A 20,602-nucleotide genomic window follows, 5' to 3' on the forward strand; every position below is an offset into this window, starting at 1 on the left:
GGGAGCGCAGTTCGTGGCCCCCGGTCGCGGCGGGTGGGCTCGGACGCTCCGTGCCGGGACAAGGAGGTGTCACCCAGGGCGGATCCGTGAAGTCACCCCCCGACACCCATTCTGGGGCCGGGCGGAGCACTCCCGGGGCCGGGACTCCACGGGGCCCGCCGGTCTCTGCTGCCGCCTCTCGGTGCCGCCGGGACCAGCGAGACGGGACTTCAGTCCGGGAGAACCGGCGGGTTCTCCTGCCGCGGGAATGTCTCCACGGCAGTTCACAGTCAAGTGGTTTCGAGGCTGAGAGAATCGAGGTTGCCCAGCCTGAAGAAGAGAAGGGTCCTTCCTCACCATAGCACCTTCCAGCACCTAAAGGGGCTACAGGCGAGCTGGAAAGGGACTTCTTACAAGGGCAAATAGTGATAGGACAAGGTAGAATGGCCTTAACCTGAAGAAAAGTAGGTTTAGGATCGATATTAGGAGAAAATTCTTTACTGTGATGATGGTGAAGCACTGGTGTGGGTTGCCCAGAGAAGCTGTGGATGCTCATCCCTGGGAGTGTTCAAGGACGGGTTGGATGGGGCTCTGAGCCCCTCCATGGTCCTGTGGAAGATGTCCCTGACTATAGCAGGGGGCTAGAACTAGATCACCTTTAAGGTCCCCTCCAACCCAAACCATTCCATAATTCAGTGAAAGAAAGCACAAGTGTTTAGGAATATTTTACTGTAACGGATGAAACACCCAGGGTTGTAGGGGAAAGAAGTCAGCAGGCATCTCAGTGTGACACAGTGCACTGAGCAAAGTGTTCCCAAGCCCCAGGTTTTACTGGGAGATGGTGGAAGCTTTGCAGTGGGACTTTGTGATGGAGGGAATAAAAGAGGTGAACAGACTCTGCTGAAAATCCTCCTGGTACGATTTGCAGAGGTGGAAATCAGTGAATTGTATTGAACGGTTCTAAGCCAGAACACACCTGCACTGCTGAGTTTTCCTGGCGTTTATCACAGGCTCCCAGTTTAATGACTGGCAACAAAACTGGCCTGGATCACAAGAGGGAGGTGTGACCAAGAAACCCACAGAGCCCTCTTATTGGCAGAAGGGGAAACAGGCAAATTACTGCCAAGGTCTTGGAAAATTGAGGATATTTTACTTCTTACTTCTATATCCTTGATTCCCTGCCACTTATATTCCCTTGGTTCATGTAGTTAATGTTGTTTTCTCTTTTGATGTTTATGCCCTTTTTTGAAATGCTCTGACTCAGTGTTTTCAGATGGAGATGTATGCAGCTTTTCTTAAGAACTTGGGAAAAACTTTTTTTGCCCAACTTCCTGAGAGAAGACAAGCAAGTCAAGCCTGTTTTAAATGGTAATTTTATGAAACTTGGAACATTACTGCACTTCATAACATCTGGCAGAAAGGTTACAGCGACACAACTCTGAGTCATTTTAAGATTTTAAGAAAAGGGTTGTCTAATACAATTTGGGAAAAGCAGTATGTGGTCATGTAATTTAGGAATTTAAGAGAATGTGTGTGCCTCTGAGCAGAATTATATTGCATTCGTGAATTTAATGCTATCACTTATTAACCTTAATGACATGATTTTGCCCCTTTTAAATTGTTATCTGACACAGTTGTGGCAAATTGTGAAATATATTACCTACCTGTTTCATCTTAAGAGTTGAAAAAACCATACAGATTTAAGAAAATGCAATCAAATGTTGTACGTATATTCAGTGTAAATATATATCAATATTACCAGTCTTCTGCATAAATAGTTAGCATTATGCAGATATGTGACCAGATAAAATGCAGCTACTTCTTTATTTAACTATCTTCAGCAATCTTTTTCTTAATTAATAGAAATTAATTGATTAATACTACATATTTCTTAATTAATTTCTAAAGAATTATGAATATTCATACACATATTAATCAACCACTGCTACAGATGAGTTGAGTCAGATTTATATGAAAATACAGAATTCCCTTGTGATAAAATGAAATGCATAATATATCAGTTCACACTCATTTTATTTCCACTATGCCCATTTTCAAATATGATTGTGGCTTGAAGAGTCACTGACAGGGTTTTTACATTGCTCAGCTCAGAGGAGAAAACATCTCCCTGTGATTTATTGTGTATCTTTCATCACTGTTTTCCTGTTCTCAAAATTCCAGTTCAAAACATTGAGCTGTGCTCCCAAGAGACATCAGAAGGGAGATGACACGCTGTTTTTTTTCTCTTTCCATTCTCATTTTGACAAAGAAAGCAGACTAGGCATGTTCTTCAAGCACAGCCTTTATCCTGACTACAATGAAGTCAGTTATGATTCATCCGGAGGTGTTTCTCTCCCTTGACAATATGAAGGACTCTTTCAGATGGGCTGCGCTATTGCACTTTGCCTATGGCCTGTTGAAACTTGAAGCATTTTTTTTTCCCTGTCTAAAACAAGTTTTGGAGTGTGCTGTGCTGGCTGTAAAAGGTAGAGGCTGTAATGGAATTTTAGATTTTCATTTATAGTCCAGTCCCATATAGCTGGTTTGTGAGGAGGAGGAGGTTTCTAGAGTATTAGTGACAGATATTTTAGCTTGTATTTTGGTCTTGGCTTGTGGGCACTGGCTGGGCTAAGGGTCCTCCCTGGTGTAAGTCTTTGAACTACTTTCTGCAAGGGTCTTAGATCTAACTTGCTGCAGGGCTAAGTCTGATGAACATGAACATGATGAACATGCTCTTTCTTACATGAAGCTCACTTGTAAAATAAAAATGTAATTGTGTGTTCCTAGTCCTAAATGTCTCCCCATACTGAACCCAGCAAAACCCTGTACTCCTCCTGGTAGCCTCAGAGAGGCACAAAATTGAACAGGCCACTATTTTTTCTTTTATTTTTTTTTTCCCTAAAAAGGGGATTCTGAAGCATCTGATGAGGAGCAGTAGCGGCAGCCTTGTGGCCATCAGGTTGCAGTAAGACTGAACTCCACCAAGGTCATCTCTGGACATGATGATCAAACAGGGTTTTCTGTGCAGAAGCACTGGACTCTCCCTTTTCTACATCCTTTAGATGTTGTTCCCCAACTTTAAAAAGGGAGGGGAACGAAGAGGAGAGAGAAGGCAGTCGAAAACTCTATTCCCCTCCCTTTTCCCCAAAGTCATCTGATTTCCCGAAAATACAGCCAGAGTGGTGCGCTCCCCACGGCAACTTCAGCCAACAGGATTGTGCAACTCTTTCTGGGAATTCCCCTTCCTGCCAAGAGCTTTCAAAGCCAGCATCTCACGCTAGAGGGAAGGCTGGGAAGCCGCATCCCACAGATAGAGGGTGCTGCGATATTGTGAATTAGAGCTTTCTTCCCAAAACTCAGCTTTGGGTGCGTTTGGAGGAGGGTGTGCACAGGAAGAAAAAAGAGAGAAAGAAAAGAGAAGAGACAAGAAAACCAGACGTGAACTATGGAGAAAAGGTAAATTTTGCAGGCATTAGAAATGAGAAAGGAGCATATTCCCCAGTGTCGTCGTCTGACAGCTAGAAGACTCAGGACAAGGCGCTTCCCAGCCCCAGGGTCTTAGCATGATTTTTGAGGTGCTGGGAAGAATGGACTGGCTACTTATAGGGGACGTGTTCTCTGTCTTAATTTGCTCTGCACCAATGTGGTGTCTGGATTCACTGGTGGTCATAAGGGGAGAGCACTGGTGAGTACCAAGACAGCAATTTTGTCCTTATGGATCTTAGCCTCCCTTCTTGATGCTTGGGCTTGCTCTGTGCAGGAAGGGACAGAGATATAAACTTGCTTTTCAGGCAAAACGTTGACCTAGTCTCCCCAAGGTGGGATTTTAGGGTCTTCAACACGCTTAGCAGACACACAGACATGTAGGTAACATTAACCAATCACAGTTTTTTGTCCCAGAGCATAACTCCAAAGTCCAGTTCCTGAAGGTTTTCAGAAAGGAAGAACTGCTTTTTCCAGATGTGGTGAGTTATTAAATCTCAAGGTTTTTTAGTAATTGCATTCTGTAAATCATGTGTTTGCCCTGTAAGACTACCGATTTTCAAGTCTGAATGTATCTATAGCTCAAATAGCCTCCAGAACAGGGCAATGAGTAAGGAAGAGCACTTATGATCTCTGTGTTCAGCTCCTGCAGCTTTACCAGCTCTTACAGAAACTGAGACAAGCAGAGAACATGACTGAGGTTGTACTCCTATGTGAAAAGCTACAGAAGAAAGACAAGCCCCACACAGCCACAGCACTAGCCTTTGAAACTCGGGAGGCAGGAGCTCTGCTGCATGCCATGTGCAGCCAAAGTCTAGCTTGTTCACTGGGGCTGTGCACATATGAAAATGGAGAACACTACTGCCATGTCACCTTCCCTTCTCTTTCCTCAGGTCCCTGATCTTCTTCTGTCTCCCTATCTGGGCTGATGGGGCCTCTATGTATGGAGAGATCTTGTCACCCAATTATCCTCAGGGGTATCCCAATTATGCAAATGAAACTTGGCAAATCCGGGTCCCTTTGGGATATGGTATTCACCTTTATTTCACACATCTGGATCTCGAACCATCACAGGACTGCGAATATGACTTTGTGAAGGTACTGTCAGTGTCCTTGAGTGAGAAAAAGACAAGAAGGCAGGTTAGAGCACAGAACAGCAAAGCTGTGCACAAAGCTCAGAGCTGGGAGAGGAGTTATGCACAGCCTTCCTGTACTGAGCTCCAAGAAGTCCAAATGACTGGTTGTGTTTCCACTAGCAGTCATGAAATCAATTGGTTTTCTTTATAACCATGTGAGTGTTGTCTGCCAACTGAGTGTCCCATGTTTTTCCATATTTGTAGGAAAAGTCTTCTTAACCATCACTGACACATCTCTATTGCAAGGGACATTCCTAGCCATTGAAGTATGGGTGTAAAAAGACCATTTTCTTAGGGCAATAGTTGTGTGTTCCTGAAATTATTTGGAATTAATCGATGAGTGGACATAGATGATGTATTGCAAACAGAAATTGATTGGAAAGGATGAAGGTTAAAAACAATCCATCTGTGTAGAGATAGTGGCCACTCAGATAAAGTGCTGTGGTCCCTTGCACCACAGTTTTTTTATGATCCATGCACCACAGATTTCTTAGAGCCAGCTCTGCTCTATGTTGTCCCATAAGGCACAAAAGATCAAGCACTTCCACACAAACTGACAGAAACAAGACCATCCTATCCTGCCATGGCTCTGTGTGAAAAGGGGCAGTAAGGTCAAGTGCAGCACCAGGACACCTTCGAGGAGGACAGAAGGGATGAGTGTGCTCTGTAATAACCTGTGTCCTTTTGCAACAAACCAGTGTGCCTGTTAGGCTGCTCAGTGGACTGTCATGGTTGGTTTTGCTACTTTGGAATACAGTGTTTTGGTGGATTTTTGGTACAAGTGGGCCTGAAGAAAGGATGTTGATAGCAAACAGGGTGGCTTACCTTGTATCTGAGAAATTAAGAGAAGTATTTCACTGGGAAGACAGTAGGAGGGAGCACTCTTCAAGTGTCTTATGAACATCATGAAAGTGGCTGTCAAGGGGCTCCACTCGGCTGCACCTGAGCACCTAAAAGCTGAAAGACTCAAGCGTTGGTAATTCCACATGTTGCAGTAGCGAGGTGAGGTGTCTCTGAATTCTTTGGCAGATCTTGTCTGGTGGCTATGTCGAAGGTGTGCTTTGTGGGCAGAAGAAACCTCGTGCCCCTGGCTCCTGGATTGTGGAGGAATTTCGTGTCCCTTACAACACCCTCACTATGATATTCCAATCAGACTTTTCCAATGAGGAGCGTTTCACTGGTTTTGCTGCCTACTACATTGCTGTGGGTAAGGTTAAAACAGCCTCCTCTGAATGTCTGTAGTGTCCAGGCTGAGAGGAAAGATGACAAGAAGGGTTTTTCTTACAGAAATGCCTTATTTAAAGAGATCCCAGCAGACAGAGCTGCATTCCAGTATGGCCAGTATAAATACTGTCTTAGAGATGCCTTTTCCTTGTTGTCCACTAGTGTCTGCTTCAATTTCTCCTTCCCTCAGGGCCCTCTCCTAATTTGGCTGATTCATCTTTTCACACTTGCAGACTTGGATGAATGCATGGATTTTGTGGATGAACCCTGCAGTCATTACTGTAATAATTATATTGGAGGTTACTTCTGCAGCTGTCCACCGGATTATTTCCTCTATGAAGATAACAAAACTTGTGGAGGTAAGAGATGTGCATGACCTGTGGTCAGCAGCAAGAATTAATTTAGGCCAAGTGAGATATTGCACTTGGAAGACTTTATCAACCTTCTCAGCCATTTGTGACAGGTATATTTTGGGAGGGAAAACCCATTCCAGTGCAAATCTGAACTGCTACAGATAGTGGTTTGGGGAATTTCTATAAACATATTCTTAACAATTTTGTTTTTATTTCTGTGTCAAGAGAATTAAAAAACTACTGAATTACATTCTTGAAAGACTATGATGGAAAACCTTCTTAGCATACTGCTATCTGTGAATCTTTAAATCTCTGACAAAACAGGGAAGTTCCATAAGGAAACAAAAATTGCCAAGGGCCTGCTTCGCTTGAACAAAAAAGTTGCCAGATCACAAAGGGTGCATGTTGAAAGGAGTATATTATGAGGACCTGAGAATGAGGAAAGGAAGTCTAAATCCCAAATGGAGGGTAAAAAGGAGTTAAAGTCCCCGGCTAACTGGATAGAGAGTGACCCTGGCTTCAGTTTCTTGGGAAGATGCAATGTTGTGACATGGTTGTTGCAGGTAGTTGGGCAGATAGGGAATGCGCCAGTGGAAGAGGGAGAGCTTGTCAGGTGCACACATGGACCATTTCCTTTCTGAATCCTTCTCATGTTCCTTCCTCAATCCTAGTGAACTGCAGTGGAAACGTCTTCACTGAGCCAACAGGGGAGATTGCCAGCCCCAACTATCCCAACCAGTACCCGGAGAACTCTCGGTGTGACTACCGAGTGGCTCTGAGCCCGGGCTACTCCGTAGTGCTGACCATTCGCAGCGGTGACTTCGACGTGGAACCAGCCGACTCCAAGGGGACCTGCCACGACAGCTTAACTGTAGGTGTGCAGCTTAGGGAGCTTAGGAGTCAGGGTGCTCTGAATCTCCCATCAATCTCCTCATATTTAGAAGACTTTGGTACTGCTTAACTTTATTTTCAGTTATGTTGTCTTTTGGAGTTTGTGGGAATACATTTGGATATGTGTGCATTGAGTGTGTATTTTAATAGCTCTCTCAATACATTTGGCATTTCTCATTTATTCTTGTTTGGTATTTTCCCAGATTGTCTCTGGAAAACAGCATTTTGGTCCCTATTGTGGCAGCAAATTCCTAGGTCCTTCTGAAATCAAAACCAGGAGCAACATCCTTGACATAATCTTCCAGACAGACCAGGGCACACAACACAAAGGCTGGAAAATACGCTACTATGGGGACCGTGAGTAAACGCTTGGGAATGTGTTCACCCTGCTGCTGAGCTAGGGACAGGGTTTGTCCCAGGTCACATTCATGGCACAGCAGCATGTTAACATGTTCACAGCTGCTGGTACTGAGTAAGGGTATGCCTGCTTACTAGGGGAAAAACATCACTGGGGAAGAAGAGGTTGGGAGCTGGAAGGAGAGTAGATTTGAACCAGTTCATCGCTGATTTCCACCTATCTTTTCAAAGCTGTAACCTGCCCCATGAGTGTCATCTCCAACTCTGTTCTTGACCCAAAGAAGGACAGGTATATCTTAAAGGACATTGTGAAGGTGACCTGTGTGGAAGGCTACGAAATTGTGACGGTAAGTGAAATAAAAAAGCACATGTCCCTCTGGCCTGCTCAGCAACACCTGGAGGCCATTCCCATCAGGGGTCCTGAGTACTTTTGGGAACCCAAAGTTTTCAACACAGCAGTAGTAAGAGGAATCCTCTTTCAGCCACTGCAGCATTTTGAGGCCCCTCCACTGGAGCACCTGTGTCAGATGTATTTAATGTCCAGGGACTTACATGGATCATATGTTTTTTTTTTTTTTTCCCTAGCAACAAGACAGCATCACAAGTTTTCTCTCCAGCTGTCAGGAAAATGGTGAATGGACCAATTCCCATTTGAGCTGTGTTCGTAAGTGACCTGTGTCTGTATCATGGGAAGGGAATTGGAATGAAGTGTTTAGGCTCTAGATCCACTATATCTCCAGATTAGGGGGATGCTGAAGTACTGGGATGTGAGCATGCTGAAGGGACAGAGAAAGTGAGCCCACATGACTGTACAGGGATTAGAGAAGCTGAGTGCTTCCCTGTCATACAAAATAATCATATTGTTGCATGAGGGTGCCCCTTAGATTGTATTTGATCTTTTTTGTTTCTTCTCCACAGCTGTCAACTGTGGTGATCCCCCTCCTGTTGACAATGCTCAAGCCTCATACGTCTCCGAACTCCACGAGCCTCTGTACACAGCTGCTGTCCGCTATCAGTGTGAGGCACCCTACTACACCCTGGAAAACAAAGGGCATGGTGAGCATTGCCTCTGCTGCACAATCATATTCCTTTGGTTAAAGGCCTTAGGAATGGCTCTGGCACCGCCGTGGGGCTGGGATTTTGTGCCATCAGGTCAAGAATGATGTGGGGTTGCAGGCAGTAGTTTAGTGATGCCTCTGTGTTTCATACACTCTAACAATGTTGACCTTAAATGCATTAGCAAGTCCTCTCTCTGTTTGCCTTATGAGGTTTTTGTCACATGTAGCACAGAGTGCTGGTGAAAAAGTAAAGGACTCAAGAAATCTGTTAGATGAGGTTTCTCCCAAAAAGGGATAGAAGCACCCTGGAAGGGAGATAACAGCAATATTTACCAAGTTGTGCTTTCTTTGGAAATAAGAAGGTTGGTATATCATGTACAGTAGTGTTATTTACCCTGTGTTTGTCTTGATTGTGTCCTTATGGAACTCTTTTTTCTCTCGTGTTTTCCTAGTGATATATCAGTGCTCAGCCAGTGGAGAATGGGTCAATGAAGAGATGGGAACAAAGTTACCAAAATGTGTTCCAGGTACTACCAAATATTGTAGTCACATGCAGCATATGAATAACACTGCTTCTTTCATCTCTGTATTTTTATTTTCTTAATTTCCAGCTGACAGAATTTTAAAGCCTGTGTACTACTCAGTTTATCCTTGCAGAGGAGGCAGCATGACTTTGCCTACTTGTGCATGATGCCTGTTCACTCCTTCAAAGCCTCAGATCCTCACTGGCAAAGTACAAGATCCAGGTGGAGGAGATTCAACTCTCTTAAAAGTTCAGTCACAACTTAGACAGTGATTTGGATGATACAAGTACACAGTGAAAAAGGCAAACTGAAAGATAAAGCTCAGGGAATTTACTACCCAAGAGGAGGCTACAAAGAATATGAAGCCAAATTCTTCTCAGTGGGACACAGCAATAAAAGGCAATGACAGGCTCGAGTTGCAACAAAGGAAATTCTGATTGTATCTAAGGAAAAATGCTCCCCCAGAGCACTGGAACTGCTGTCCAGAGAGGCTGGCTAATCACTACCTTGGGAGATAAGCAGAAGTTACTTGTCAAAGCCCCTGAGTAACCTGGCTTTGGAGTTAGAAGGGCAGGGGGGAGGGCAGTTAGGGAGGAATAGGTTGAGCTAAAGGCACCGAGAAGTACCTTCCAGCATAAATCTTCCTATGATTATGAGAAATTCTTTAACAAATCTTGCTTCATGCAAATTAAAAGCTATCTGCTGGCTATAGTTCCTTAATCTCTGATTTTCTAACTAAGGATTCAATGCAAACAAAGCAATGTGGTAAGAAATCTGTTTCCTAGCAATGTCAGAATGACCACTCTTATTTATGTCCTTATTATTAACATTCTGCAAAATGTTACTGAACATTTTGCTCAAAAAGCATGGAGCATCTCTACACCCAGAAGACCCACAGATAAGATCCCCAACTGCTTAAGATTTTACATACTTATAGAATGGAGAGGCAAAATGGTAAAACATCCATGACAAACCTGAACTTTTAACCTGAGAGTATCTGGAGTTCACAACAACAACAACAACAACAACAACCCACACAAAAACAACAAAAACAAACAAAAAAACAATGAAAAAACTCCCCAAAAAAACCCAAAACAAAACAAAAAGCCAACCAACAAACAAAACCAACAAAAATCCCCAACTGAACCAAATTAAAAATATATATATTTAAAGAGCAGTGTCATATTTCTAAGAAACCAAACAAGCATTTTTTCAAAGACAATCCCTTCATCTAAAGAGCATCATTCAGCAAAGGAAAAATGCCAATTAGAAGGCAATTAAATTGTGAGCTTTGACATACCTAACACTGTCAGGGTGACAGCTGCTTTCCAGAAAACTGAATTTTAGAATGAGCATTTTAAATCTAAATTGTTTGTTGATTGTATTTTTTCTAGAATTTCCTTTGATTTCTTTGTAAATACTAATTGCAAGCTCTATGGCATAAAATATAAACATGGTTACTCAGATTCAAAAATTACTTAGAGGACACAAGAAGGAGGGGATTGCGGGCTTTTTAGCGTACCAAAGAACTCCCTGTTTGTAACTGCTAATTCTCCCATTTTGTCTTTCTCCCATCTTTCTTTCTTTTCTTTCTAGTCTGTGGGGTGCCTAGCAATCCCATCCGAGACACAGGAAGGATTTTTGGAGGCACCCGTGCAGAAGAGGGGAACTTTCCCTGGCAGGTATATTTCAATGACCCCAGAGCAAGCGGAGTGCTCATCTCTGACAGATGGGTGATGACTGCAGCTCATGTGCTGGATGGATATGACAAGCCCCCCATGTATGCTGGGGTAATCAATGTTCGTAGAGAATTCCTGAGGGGGGAAGCCGAAAAGCTTATCCCAGAAGCTTCATTCATCCATCCTGGTTGGAAGGAGGAGCCTGCAGAAACCAGGATCGATTTTGATAATGATATTGCCCTACTGAAGCTGAAGGATCCCGTGAAGATGGGTCCAAACATCTCACCCATCTGTCTTCCTGGTAAATCACCTGAATACGAGCTGGAAGAAGGGACTCTGGGCTACATTGCTGGATGGGGTCGAAGAGAGAAAGGAAGACTCCCTGCTGATCTTTGGAAGGCCCAGATTCCCGTGGTGAACATGGACAAGTGCCGATCTGTGAAACCAGAGGGCTTTGATGATTCCATCGTTTACATATTCACGGACAATATGATCTGCGCTGGCGGTGGCAAGGACAGCTGCCAGGGGGACAGTGGTGGAGCCTATGCCATCCAGGATCCTCTGAATGCCACCCGGTACTATGTTGCGGGGCTCATTTCCTGGGGGCCAAAATGTGGCACCTTCGGCCTTTACACCAAGGTGGTGCGTTACTTGGACTGGATCAGAGAGACCATGCGCGAGCACGAGGGTGAGGAAGCTTGGCAGAAATAGCTGTTTGTCCTTTCAGCACCGTCACCCTTTCTAAATGTGACCCTGTTCACTCTGTGTATACAATGGGCAATATGTAACACATTGTAAGTCGTCCTGTCTATGCTGTGTGGAGAGTCAGGAGTATGGATCTGTTTCTCCCACTGCCGTCATGTCTGGGAAGGGAAATTCTCCTTCTTCCATTCATAGTAGTGTAAAAGGAAGACATTATTCTGAATAAAAGAGACTCCTTCTGCTTCCTTTCATTTTTGTCTATCCTATTTTTTCCCACTTGGAAAAGACCTAGCTGTGCCCCATTGAAACCTGACAGGGAGGTTTCAGTGAAGACGAGAGAGAATAATGGTTGGTTCTCATGGAAGGTTCAGAGCCTGGTTTCTGATTTATGTATTTCTTGACCTGTTCAGAATATCTAACAGCATTAAAGAATGTCCAAACTGCCTTTTGTGCAATGTACTATTGTGTCTGTAATGCCTTTCTTCTTTTCAGTCTAGACCTAGTCCTCCTTGAAACTCCCTGAATCAAGTGTCTAATCATATTCTGACCCTGTCAGCTTTCATCAAGCTGGAACTTGTAGTAGCTCTACCAGAGTCTTTATTAAGTTCTTCTGAGATGGTTCTATCTCACTGATCAACCATTACCAGCAATGAGGACTTCAGACTTCTGAATTAAGCTGAAGAGACCAGACATCTTCAAAAGAACTTAATCCACCTGTCCTCAGGCTTCACTTTTTTCAACTTTTATTGAGCTAGAAAAGAATAAAGCTTGATTTTTCTCCCAAACACTACCTTCTCTTAATTTAGGGAAGGAATGTTACCTGACATGTGTTAGAGGTATTTTCTGCTCCAGAAGGTCCTATATCACTCGCAGACATCCTTCCACTGAGATTACCAGGGAACTGGTACAGATGGCATATGCTGGAAGACTGAGTTTGTTCAGCTTGAAGAGGAGGAAGTAGATAAGGGGGATCTAACTGCTGTATTCAGATACCTGAATTTCCAGTTGGGCTTTTTCCTAGCATTTGGGTCAGCACTGGAACAGGTGCCACAACAGACTGTCCCTAGATCTCTTAATAACTTTCCCTGAAGCTCTGAAGTTAGTCCCACTGTCAGCAGTGGAGCGGAGAGACACATCTTCTTCCAGCCTGTTTTTATAGGAGTTTAAGAAATGGTAAGGAGGATGTGTACAGCTCTTGGGAGATTTCTTATGGAATCCTGCACTCAGCTGAAGCACCTTCAGTTTTGTGTAACAAGCAAAACATTATTGGATTGTTGGACTAGTGACCAAGTATCTTATATCTTGTTTCTCTCAGTGACTCATAAGAATAGTGTAGGTTATTTTGCAGTAGAAAAACTAGTCAAGAAGACAGCTCCAGAAAATACCCACAACACAAGAGAGGTCGGCTTTTCTCTGAGTCAGCATCATTTTAGAATTGCTGTCCTGCAGTTAAAGCTTTATTTCATATAGTATTAAAAAAAATCCATCCTCAACTTCTGATCAGTAAAGTTTCCTGAGTTCTCTTCTCCATGAGATTGGCTGTTATCTTCCCTGCTTTTGCAATGTGGCACCATACAGACAAGTTATTTTTGCCTCCATTGAAGCCACCTGCAGTTTCAGACCAGATAATCTAATGGTAGTGTTGGGACAGATAAGCAGCTGCCACAGGCCATTGCCAAACTTGAAACACTTTAGTGGTAGGTAAAGCAATCCCTATACAAAGTCCATAAGTTGCTTTCAGTGGTGAGAAGTATTCAGTTTTTGTTAAAAACATAGACAAAAAAATATAAAACACCTGGTTCATCCAGCAAGTATTTTAATATTCATAGACTCTCCCTGATGCCAATGGGCTTACGCACACTGTACCCAGCAGAAACCACCCCATCCTTCAAGGAAGTCTTCTTCCCTGCAACCTTCCCACAAAAGAGAGTACAGAAGTAGACTGCAGTAGTCTCATGATATCATCAGCATTTCAAACCATAACATGTTTGCTGTCATGAGATCTCCTGAGATGGTTAAGGCTTCATCCGGTTGTAAGATTTGTATGAACCAGAACACCCACAAAGGCATCCCCCAAGCTGTCAATGGTACAATCAAACAGCATGGTGGCTTTCAGAAGTGCTCATGAAGGTTACATGCTTTGCGTGTTCGAAAAGCCTTTGTGACATCATGAAAAGCTTTGGCTATGATTTGCTGTGTCTGGAAATTGATATGTTAATGGTGCTTCAGGTAGTAGGACAGCAATACCTAGTGCCTGTCCTCCTTTACTATCCCATTGATCCAGTCCACATAGTTGAGGATCTTGGTGTAGAAGCCGTAGCCTGTGGCACAGCCGATTCCCCAAGAAACGATGCCGGTAGCCACCCAGCGACCACTTTCCCTGTCTAACACCGTGAAGACGCTCCCACTATCCCCCTGGCAGGTATCCTTCTTGCCTTCGAGGAGGCCAGCACAGAACATGTTCTCAGAGAAAACCATAGGGATACCTTTCTTATTACTGTCTAGCCAACTCTGACACTTCTCTTGTGAAACTGCTGGTAGGCTCACGTACTTCAAATCGCTTGAGATGCGGTTTTTATCCACACCAAAGCCGCTCACGTAGCCCATGTGCCCATGCGCGTAGAATGAGGTGTTGGTGGCATCTGGGAGACAGATGGGCAGCAGTGTAGGGCCCAGAGTTACTGGGTTTTTCAGCTCCAGTAGGGCTATGTCCCCATTGAAGTTGTGCTCATCTTTAGGGTTGAAATCTGGGTGGATAAAGATCCTACGTACAGGGTGGTTACCCATCCTGTGGAGCTCGTCTACGTTGGTGTGGCCAAGGAAAATGTCAGCCTCTTCTGCCAGCTGCTCCAGGCTCACATTATTCTGTACTCCTCCTTTGGGGAAGATGGTGTGGGCAGCGGTCAGGATCCAGCGATCACCCAGGAGGGCACCACCCCCTCGTCCATTGATGCCAGTTAGAGCCTGCCAAGGAAAATTGCCTCTCCCTGCTGATTTGCCACCCAAGATCCGCTGGACTTCAACAACGGGATGGACTGGCTTCCCACACACTGTGGAGAAACACAAGAACATGACACCTACCCTCTGTTGTCCTGGCTATTCTCTCTCTTTGCTCATCATCACTGTTTAATTTCTCTTTATTTTGGCTTTTTGGATAGTTTTACATTTTCCCTCACAGATACCACTATCCTCATCCCCCCTCCCTGCATGTTGTGCCAGTTTTGTACTGATTGTAAGCATAAGTCAGAAAATACCAGACAAAGTCAGAGCTTTTACTGACCTGGCAAGCAGGATGGAATTCTCTTCTGGCCATCTTGATCCAGCCAGGTTCCCTCAGGAGAACAGGTGAATCTTTCTGTAGGATGAGAGGGAAGGGAATGAGACCCAGGCCTGCAGGCATGGGGTGGGAAAAGAATAGAATAGAATAGAATAGAATAGAATAGAATAGAATAGAATAGAATAGAATAGAATAGAATAGAATAGAATAGAATAGAATAGAATATTTTCAAGAGATTTCTCAACCCTTCCATCCCAAAGCACTCTTTCCTGGGAAAAGCTGCTTGTGGTAGGGTGTGGAATGTTTCTGTCTGTACACCTTGAAGCACCTCAGTTCCAGGGGAGCAGTAAAGCTCATGCACTATAGAAGAAAAGGTTTAAGGGCCATCTACGTGAAGTCTTATCTTCACTGAGTCCACGGGTGTACAGAGCACTGTTTGACCTTATTTAGCTCAAAGAAGGGAGAGAAGTAGTAAAAGCATGGATTTTAGATTCAAACTTTGGTGTTGGTAGTTTGCAGAGAATAGGACAAGGTGGTTTGTCCCAGAAATGGGAACCAGATGAGTCAGTTACTGTACATGATAAGTATCTATTTCTGAGCCTAAGTTGCAGGTCAGCTAAACTTCACATGTCATGTCTCAACACAAACTCCAGTACCTCCAACACCTTGCTTTTCTCAGAAAGTTTGTGCTGGTGACTAAAAATAATTTTTATACAATTTGTCTTAACACTGGAGTAAATGCTTCTACAAAAATGTTTGCTATTCTCTTTCAAAATTGACTAAATTAGGATGACTCCCCAGAATTTGGCTGGAGCTGATATTTGCTTGTTCCTGATTTTTCTTCTGATGAGACTGATCTCTGAATATGTATGAAGGAGTTAAACTCAGATGCAAGAATAATCAAATTGAACATTAGTACCAACTTAAAGAACTCTTTAGCAGCATGTCACCTCTCTCCAACATGCAATACAACCATGTGTCCATGCTGGTAACTGTGTCCAGGAACTGATTCAGATTATTTTTTTTTTTTCCTTGTGGAGGCTAAATGAGCAGCCAAGGCAAGAAAATAATGAACTCCTTATGCTGTTCTTGCAATCAAAGGTCCTGCATCATCAAGTAATGTCTCAGGTGTAAAAAGAAGACATGTGAATGGTTTTGAATGATGACTCAATTTTTTCTGAGCTGCTGCATTAAAATAGATTTTTATGCAAGTGTGTTATTTAGCTCTTAGATATCTCTGCAGCTGAACAATATTCTAAAGAGCTAAACAGCAGTACATTGGAACAGAGTGTGTGTTTATTTATTTGCCTCTGTGGCAACTTGGACTGATGCAGTGAGTTTTATGAATTTTGGTGATTCCCAGACACCATGCCTCAAATTTCAGTGAAAGAATGAATTCCACCAGAAAATAATAAAATCCACTAGGGAAAAAAAGAACCACAACTACAGCTGAGAGAACCTTCTCAGACCTTCCACAAAAGTTAAAGGGAACATGGAAGAGGGATGTGATGGGCTCTGGGAATGAAGCAGGGTGGGAATAGGCTGAGACAAGAAGACTTGAGATATGCTGCAGGGTCAAGAAAAGACTGGAGAGTCTTCACAGGAGGAAAGCATGAGCACTAAGCCTGGGGAGAAGAGGAATTCTAATTGGAAACGTGAGAGGGCTTTCCAGGCACAGGTCTCGGTGGTGTCTGTGTGGGATTAGGACTCACCACCGCCAGTTCCAGTGACGATGTGGTAATAGGGCTCATTGCACTGGTATGAGATCACTGACTGGAACTCATTGCTTGCAGGCTCCTTGACGTAGCTGAATACACCATTGGTCAGGTTTTTGGGGCTGCCACAGTTCACAACTACAGCAAAGGAAAAAAAAGAAGACATGAATCAACGGCAGACTAACAGCAAGTCTGGGCATCGGGGCCATGATGTGAAGGACCAGTTAGGACAGTGGGCAAAGACAGGTTATCCTGAAATAGATCCCAGATTAGGATCTTTTGCTTTTAGATGTTGCAACATCATAGAAATTTTTGAGTGATACTTTATGCATTTTTGTAAAGGAGGAAAAACATTTGAATTTTTGCAAACAGAAAAATGTGAATCAGCGGTGGACCTCCAGAGGTCCTTCCAGACAGCATGTCCATGAGGCTATGGCATGGACTAAGCGAGTCAGAGAGGCTGAATTTCCCATGTTCCTGGAGGAAGAAAGCCACAGTAGGGGATGTTATTCCTGTTCTCAGATCACTCACTTTTACAGCGGGGCATGGGTTGATGCCATGTGCCATCAGCCTGGCAGACAGCTGTGAAGGACACCAGCTTTTGGTCGCCCTACACGGGAGAGAAAAACATCTGTTGGTTGTGCAGAGCCTTTAATTCCTTCTCCACATTTAAACATTTTTCTGTGTGCCCATCTTTTCACTGCTGTCCAGTATCTGCCCATATGCAGTCTGTTCCAGTTGCTGTCTCCTCCTGCCTTCCCTCTATCCTGTATTTGCCACAGGCTACACATTCTTCATAGCAGGCCAAGATACCAGCAGCCAGCAACTATAAACCCACAATGAACCAGAGGTGCTACCCAGCCCTGGCAATAGGATGGCAAGGGAGGCAGGTAGCATCTTCTGCTTTCATATCCTTCCAAAGAGGTGTTCTTGTTTACCAACTTTTCCTGGGATCTTTGTCTATAGTCTTCTACCAGGGCTTCATGAAAGAGTAACTGCATAAAGAAGAGAGCTAGGAAAAGAGAAATCACTGGAAGAAAGCTGAGAGAAGCAAAGAAGAAACAGAAATTACAAGAGGTTGCCATGAGTGAAATCTTCAAAGAAAGTTTAACTGAAAGGTGAAAGACACAAACTGAAGACAAAACAGAATATGGCTGAATGGATTGGAGAAGGGATCTCACCTCCATCAGGTTATACCCAGTCTTGCAGCTGACAACAAAATAGTCCTGAAATTGATACACAGGCTGCAGGTCTCTGATGATGGTAAACTGATCCTGTGGGACAGGCTGTGGGCACCGTATTTCTGTGAGAGAGTGGGACAGATTAAACTGGGATTAGCAAACAGTGTCAGTAGGCTGTAGTAGCCTCTGGGGGAGAAATCTCTTACTCTCTGAGGTGTAGTGGATCTTCCAGCCACGGCTGAACCCTGAGTCATCAGTGAGGAAGAGTATGTCCACCTCATTGCTGTTGGTTTCAATGATACCAGGTGGTTCCCTGCCACAGAATTCACCAATCTCTCCCCCTCGTGCTTGGATCTGATGAGGAAAACTTGTTATCACCGGGATAGAAATAGAAACACACATGCTTCTCTGCCTCAGCATGCCTGTTTCAACCCAGACCAAGTTTCCCAGAGTGCCTGTGATAGTGAATAGGGCTGGTTGTCAGACCCACCTCTGCTTATGCCTTCACTGACAGATCAGAACTACAGACTGACCTAGCACAAGCTCTACTTCTCCCTTATCTGGGAATCAGAGCTATCAGTCCCTGAGATTAAATCAAAGGCAAATTAAACTGGAGGAAGGATGTTTTTTCCCTTTTTTTTCATCACCTATGACCCAGAGCCTCTGACCTCAGGACAGCGGTAATTAAATGCACTGAGGGAGAGACAGGAGCTCAGTCATTCATGCTGGGGCATTCTGCTTGTACTGATCCCATATTTCTCATCTGAATAGTGGTGTCCCCACGATTCCTGTCCAGGTCTGGCAGCAGGGTTGGGAAAACAATTTGCTAATCTCAGTACCTTGAGCTGGTCATAAGGACAGTGGACTTGCTGGTGATCATCAATCTCAAAGGGTTCCAAGAACTTGAGGGAGATAGAGAGGCCCTTCTGCAGACGGATGCTGTAGTTACACCGGAGGTTTTCAGGATAGGGCTGGGGGTACTCGGGGCTGCTCAGGTACCCAGACGCCTCTGTGAACAACTCACTGCTGCACTCCACTGGTGAAGAGGAAGAAAGGACAGGTCACATCATGGGGCTGTGTCTTTTGCAGCCCCCTCATCGGCTTCCTAAGTCACTTCTCCCAACCTTCCTGCATGAAGGGCTCCTTTTCTGGAACCCTCAGATCTTTTAAAATTTCTCTTTACCTTTGCAGGAGTGGTGGTCACTCTGAAGCTGGTAGCCAATCCGGCAAGAACAGAAGTAGCCACCCACATAGTTGTGACAGAAGTGCTGGCACTGAGGCCTTCCATTGTTCTCGGCAGCATTGTTAGGATCACATTCATCCAGATCTGAAGACAGAGGAAGTGAAGGGGCAAGGGGAAGAAAGTGTTAAACCTCCCTGCTCTACACTGACAGTACTTCGAGATCCATATCCTTGTCTAAAGCTTCTCTATTTGCTTGGCAAGGAGGGAAATTGGTTGGAGCCACACAGGCTTTTCCCTTCTGCATGCTGAGGGTATTTCTTACTCACCCACAGCTTTGTAATAAGCCAGGAAGCCCCTGTAGGGAATCACTGTGCCATTATCTTCATTGGAGAAATCAGAGTGAAATTCCAGGTGCATCTTGTTCCCCTTAGATACAAACTCCTTTCTTCCCGGGTGATTGCCTGTGGTTGACCCAAGCTGGCCACAATATCTGCCCAAGTCCTTCTTGTCTGCTTTGATCTGTCAAAGTTAAGGCGAAATCAGTGTAGCCTCATAAGACTGAGTCTGCTCCACACACTGATATTACCCAACCAGGAGCTGTCAGTGCTTGCTCCTCCCATTTCCATCTTTAACTCCTTCCCTTTCCTTCGTGGGAAGCGTCAGGGGAGGCCTGGTGGATAAAGAGCCATTGCATGTGGTGGCCACTGGATTGCCATCTCCAGGCACCCCTTGGCCCAGGTGTCTATGCACATACCTTAACATAGTCATAGAAGCAGGACTCAGATGGCTCCAGGTCAAAGTATTTGAAGGTCAGTTTCACCACATAGCCTTTTGGGACCTGGATATCCCAGCTGCTGATATTATCATTGGGATATGGCTTGGGATAGCTGGGGGATCTGATCTCCCCAAAGAAAAGAGAAGCTCTTGGGACCGGACTGCAACCGATCACTCCAAAAAAGAGGAAGGCCCATGGGAGACAAGGAACATGCCTGTGAACATGACAAATAAACTGTGACATTGCACAAAATTAGGTCATTCAAAATCAGGGGAGACTTCACAACTGACTTGTGCACTGTCCAGAGGAATGCAAACACAGGAGGCCCAGTTGCAGGACCAGCTCCTGGCTTGGATCACTCAGGAACAAGAAGGGCAGCTGAAATGAAGACACCAGCACTTACAAGGTTCCAGCAAGCCACTGTAGTAGCCTCTACAGAGAAATTCATTAACCCAGGAAGCAGTGTGGAGGAGCCTGGGTGAATTCCCTGAGTAAGGAGGTCTGCATGTTCCCAGAAGCTGTAGGGCTGATTCTTATAGAACCAGGAGAAGTTTGGGCCCCCTTGACCCTGGGCCAGCGGGTTGTTTCGGGTTATCTCTAGTTTAGGATCCTTGGCGAGGATCTGAAGAGCTCAAGCTCTTTGCTGTGGAGTAATCCTGCCAGTGTCTCCTGGGCAGCCCTCTACCCAGTCATGCCTCCCTCTCTGTCACAAGTTGGCACTCACATTTTTTTCCTCTCATTCTGCACATCTCCCCTCTTGCCTTCTGTGTCCCTCCGAAACAAGCTCACTGCCCAGAGCAGCAGCTTAGCCCCGTTGACCTATTCTCCCCCTAGAAAGGTCTAAGCCCCAGGACCCCCCACCCCCCACGTTTCCCCAAGGCTGTGCCGGCGCGTCCCCCTCCCCAGAGTCCCGACTCACATCTCCGTGCGCTCGCCCCTGCCCGTGCAGCCCGGCGGAGCTCCGAGCGGCGGCCGGCGGGGAGCCGGGGGCGGGCGGGACGGGGGGAGGAGGAGGAGGGAGCGAGGCAGGCAGGAGCGGGGAATAGAAAGCCGGACTGCGAACAGCCTGGCACCGGACCAGGTCC

At 44.9% G+C, this 20,602-nt stretch overlaps 2 protein-coding genes across 4 annotated transcripts; one reads left to right on the top strand and one right to left on the bottom strand.

Moving 5' to 3' along the window:
* Window positions 1-3,340: 3,340 nt before the first annotated feature.
* On the top strand, window positions 3,341-11,829 carry C1S (complement C1s). Of its 3 annotated transcripts, none has more exons than XM_053934826.1 (12): window positions 3,341-3,435; window positions 3,867-3,944; window positions 4,356-4,560; window positions 5,628-5,805; window positions 6,056-6,181; window positions 6,847-7,046; window positions 7,270-7,423; window positions 7,655-7,770; window positions 8,009-8,087; window positions 8,342-8,479; window positions 8,934-9,008; window positions 10,602-11,829. In XM_053934826.1, exons 2-12 carry the CDS (start codon window positions 3,940-3,942, stop codon window positions 11,393-11,395), a joined length of 2,070 nt encoding a protein of 689 aa, XP_053790801.1. In that variant the 5' UTR covers window positions 3,341-3,435; window positions 3,867-3,939; the 3' UTR covers window positions 11,396-11,829. The 3 variants fall into 3 exon arrangements, with proteins under 3 accessions (XP_053790801.1, XP_053790803.1, XP_053790800.1); XM_053934828.1 differs by having other exon boundaries at window positions 3,880-3,944; XM_053934825.1 differs by lacking the exon at window positions 3,867-3,944.
* A 1,356-nt stretch (window positions 11,830-13,185) lies between these two features.
* C1R (complement C1r) lies at window positions 13,186-20,552 on the bottom strand. The gene is made up of 11 exons (XM_053936472.1): window positions 20,437-20,552; window positions 19,497-19,731; window positions 19,069-19,261; window positions 18,743-18,886; window positions 18,399-18,595; window positions 17,766-17,913; window positions 17,560-17,681; window positions 16,910-16,988; window positions 16,376-16,516; window positions 14,667-14,741; window positions 13,186-14,436 (listed from the first exon to the last, which is right to left on the bottom strand). Coding segments are annotated over exons 1-11 (2,139 nt in total). The 5' UTR covers window positions 20,439-20,552; the 3' UTR covers window positions 13,186-13,633.
* Between the last annotated feature and the right edge of the window lie 50 nt (window positions 20,553-20,602).

Source organism: Vidua chalybeata, chromosome 2 (genome assembly GCF_026979565.1).
Source record: "Vidua chalybeata isolate OUT-0048 chromosome 2, bVidCha1 merged haplotype, whole genome shotgun sequence".
In the NCBI taxonomy this organism is placed as follows: Eukaryota; Metazoa; Chordata; class Aves; order Passeriformes; family Viduidae; genus Vidua; species Vidua chalybeata.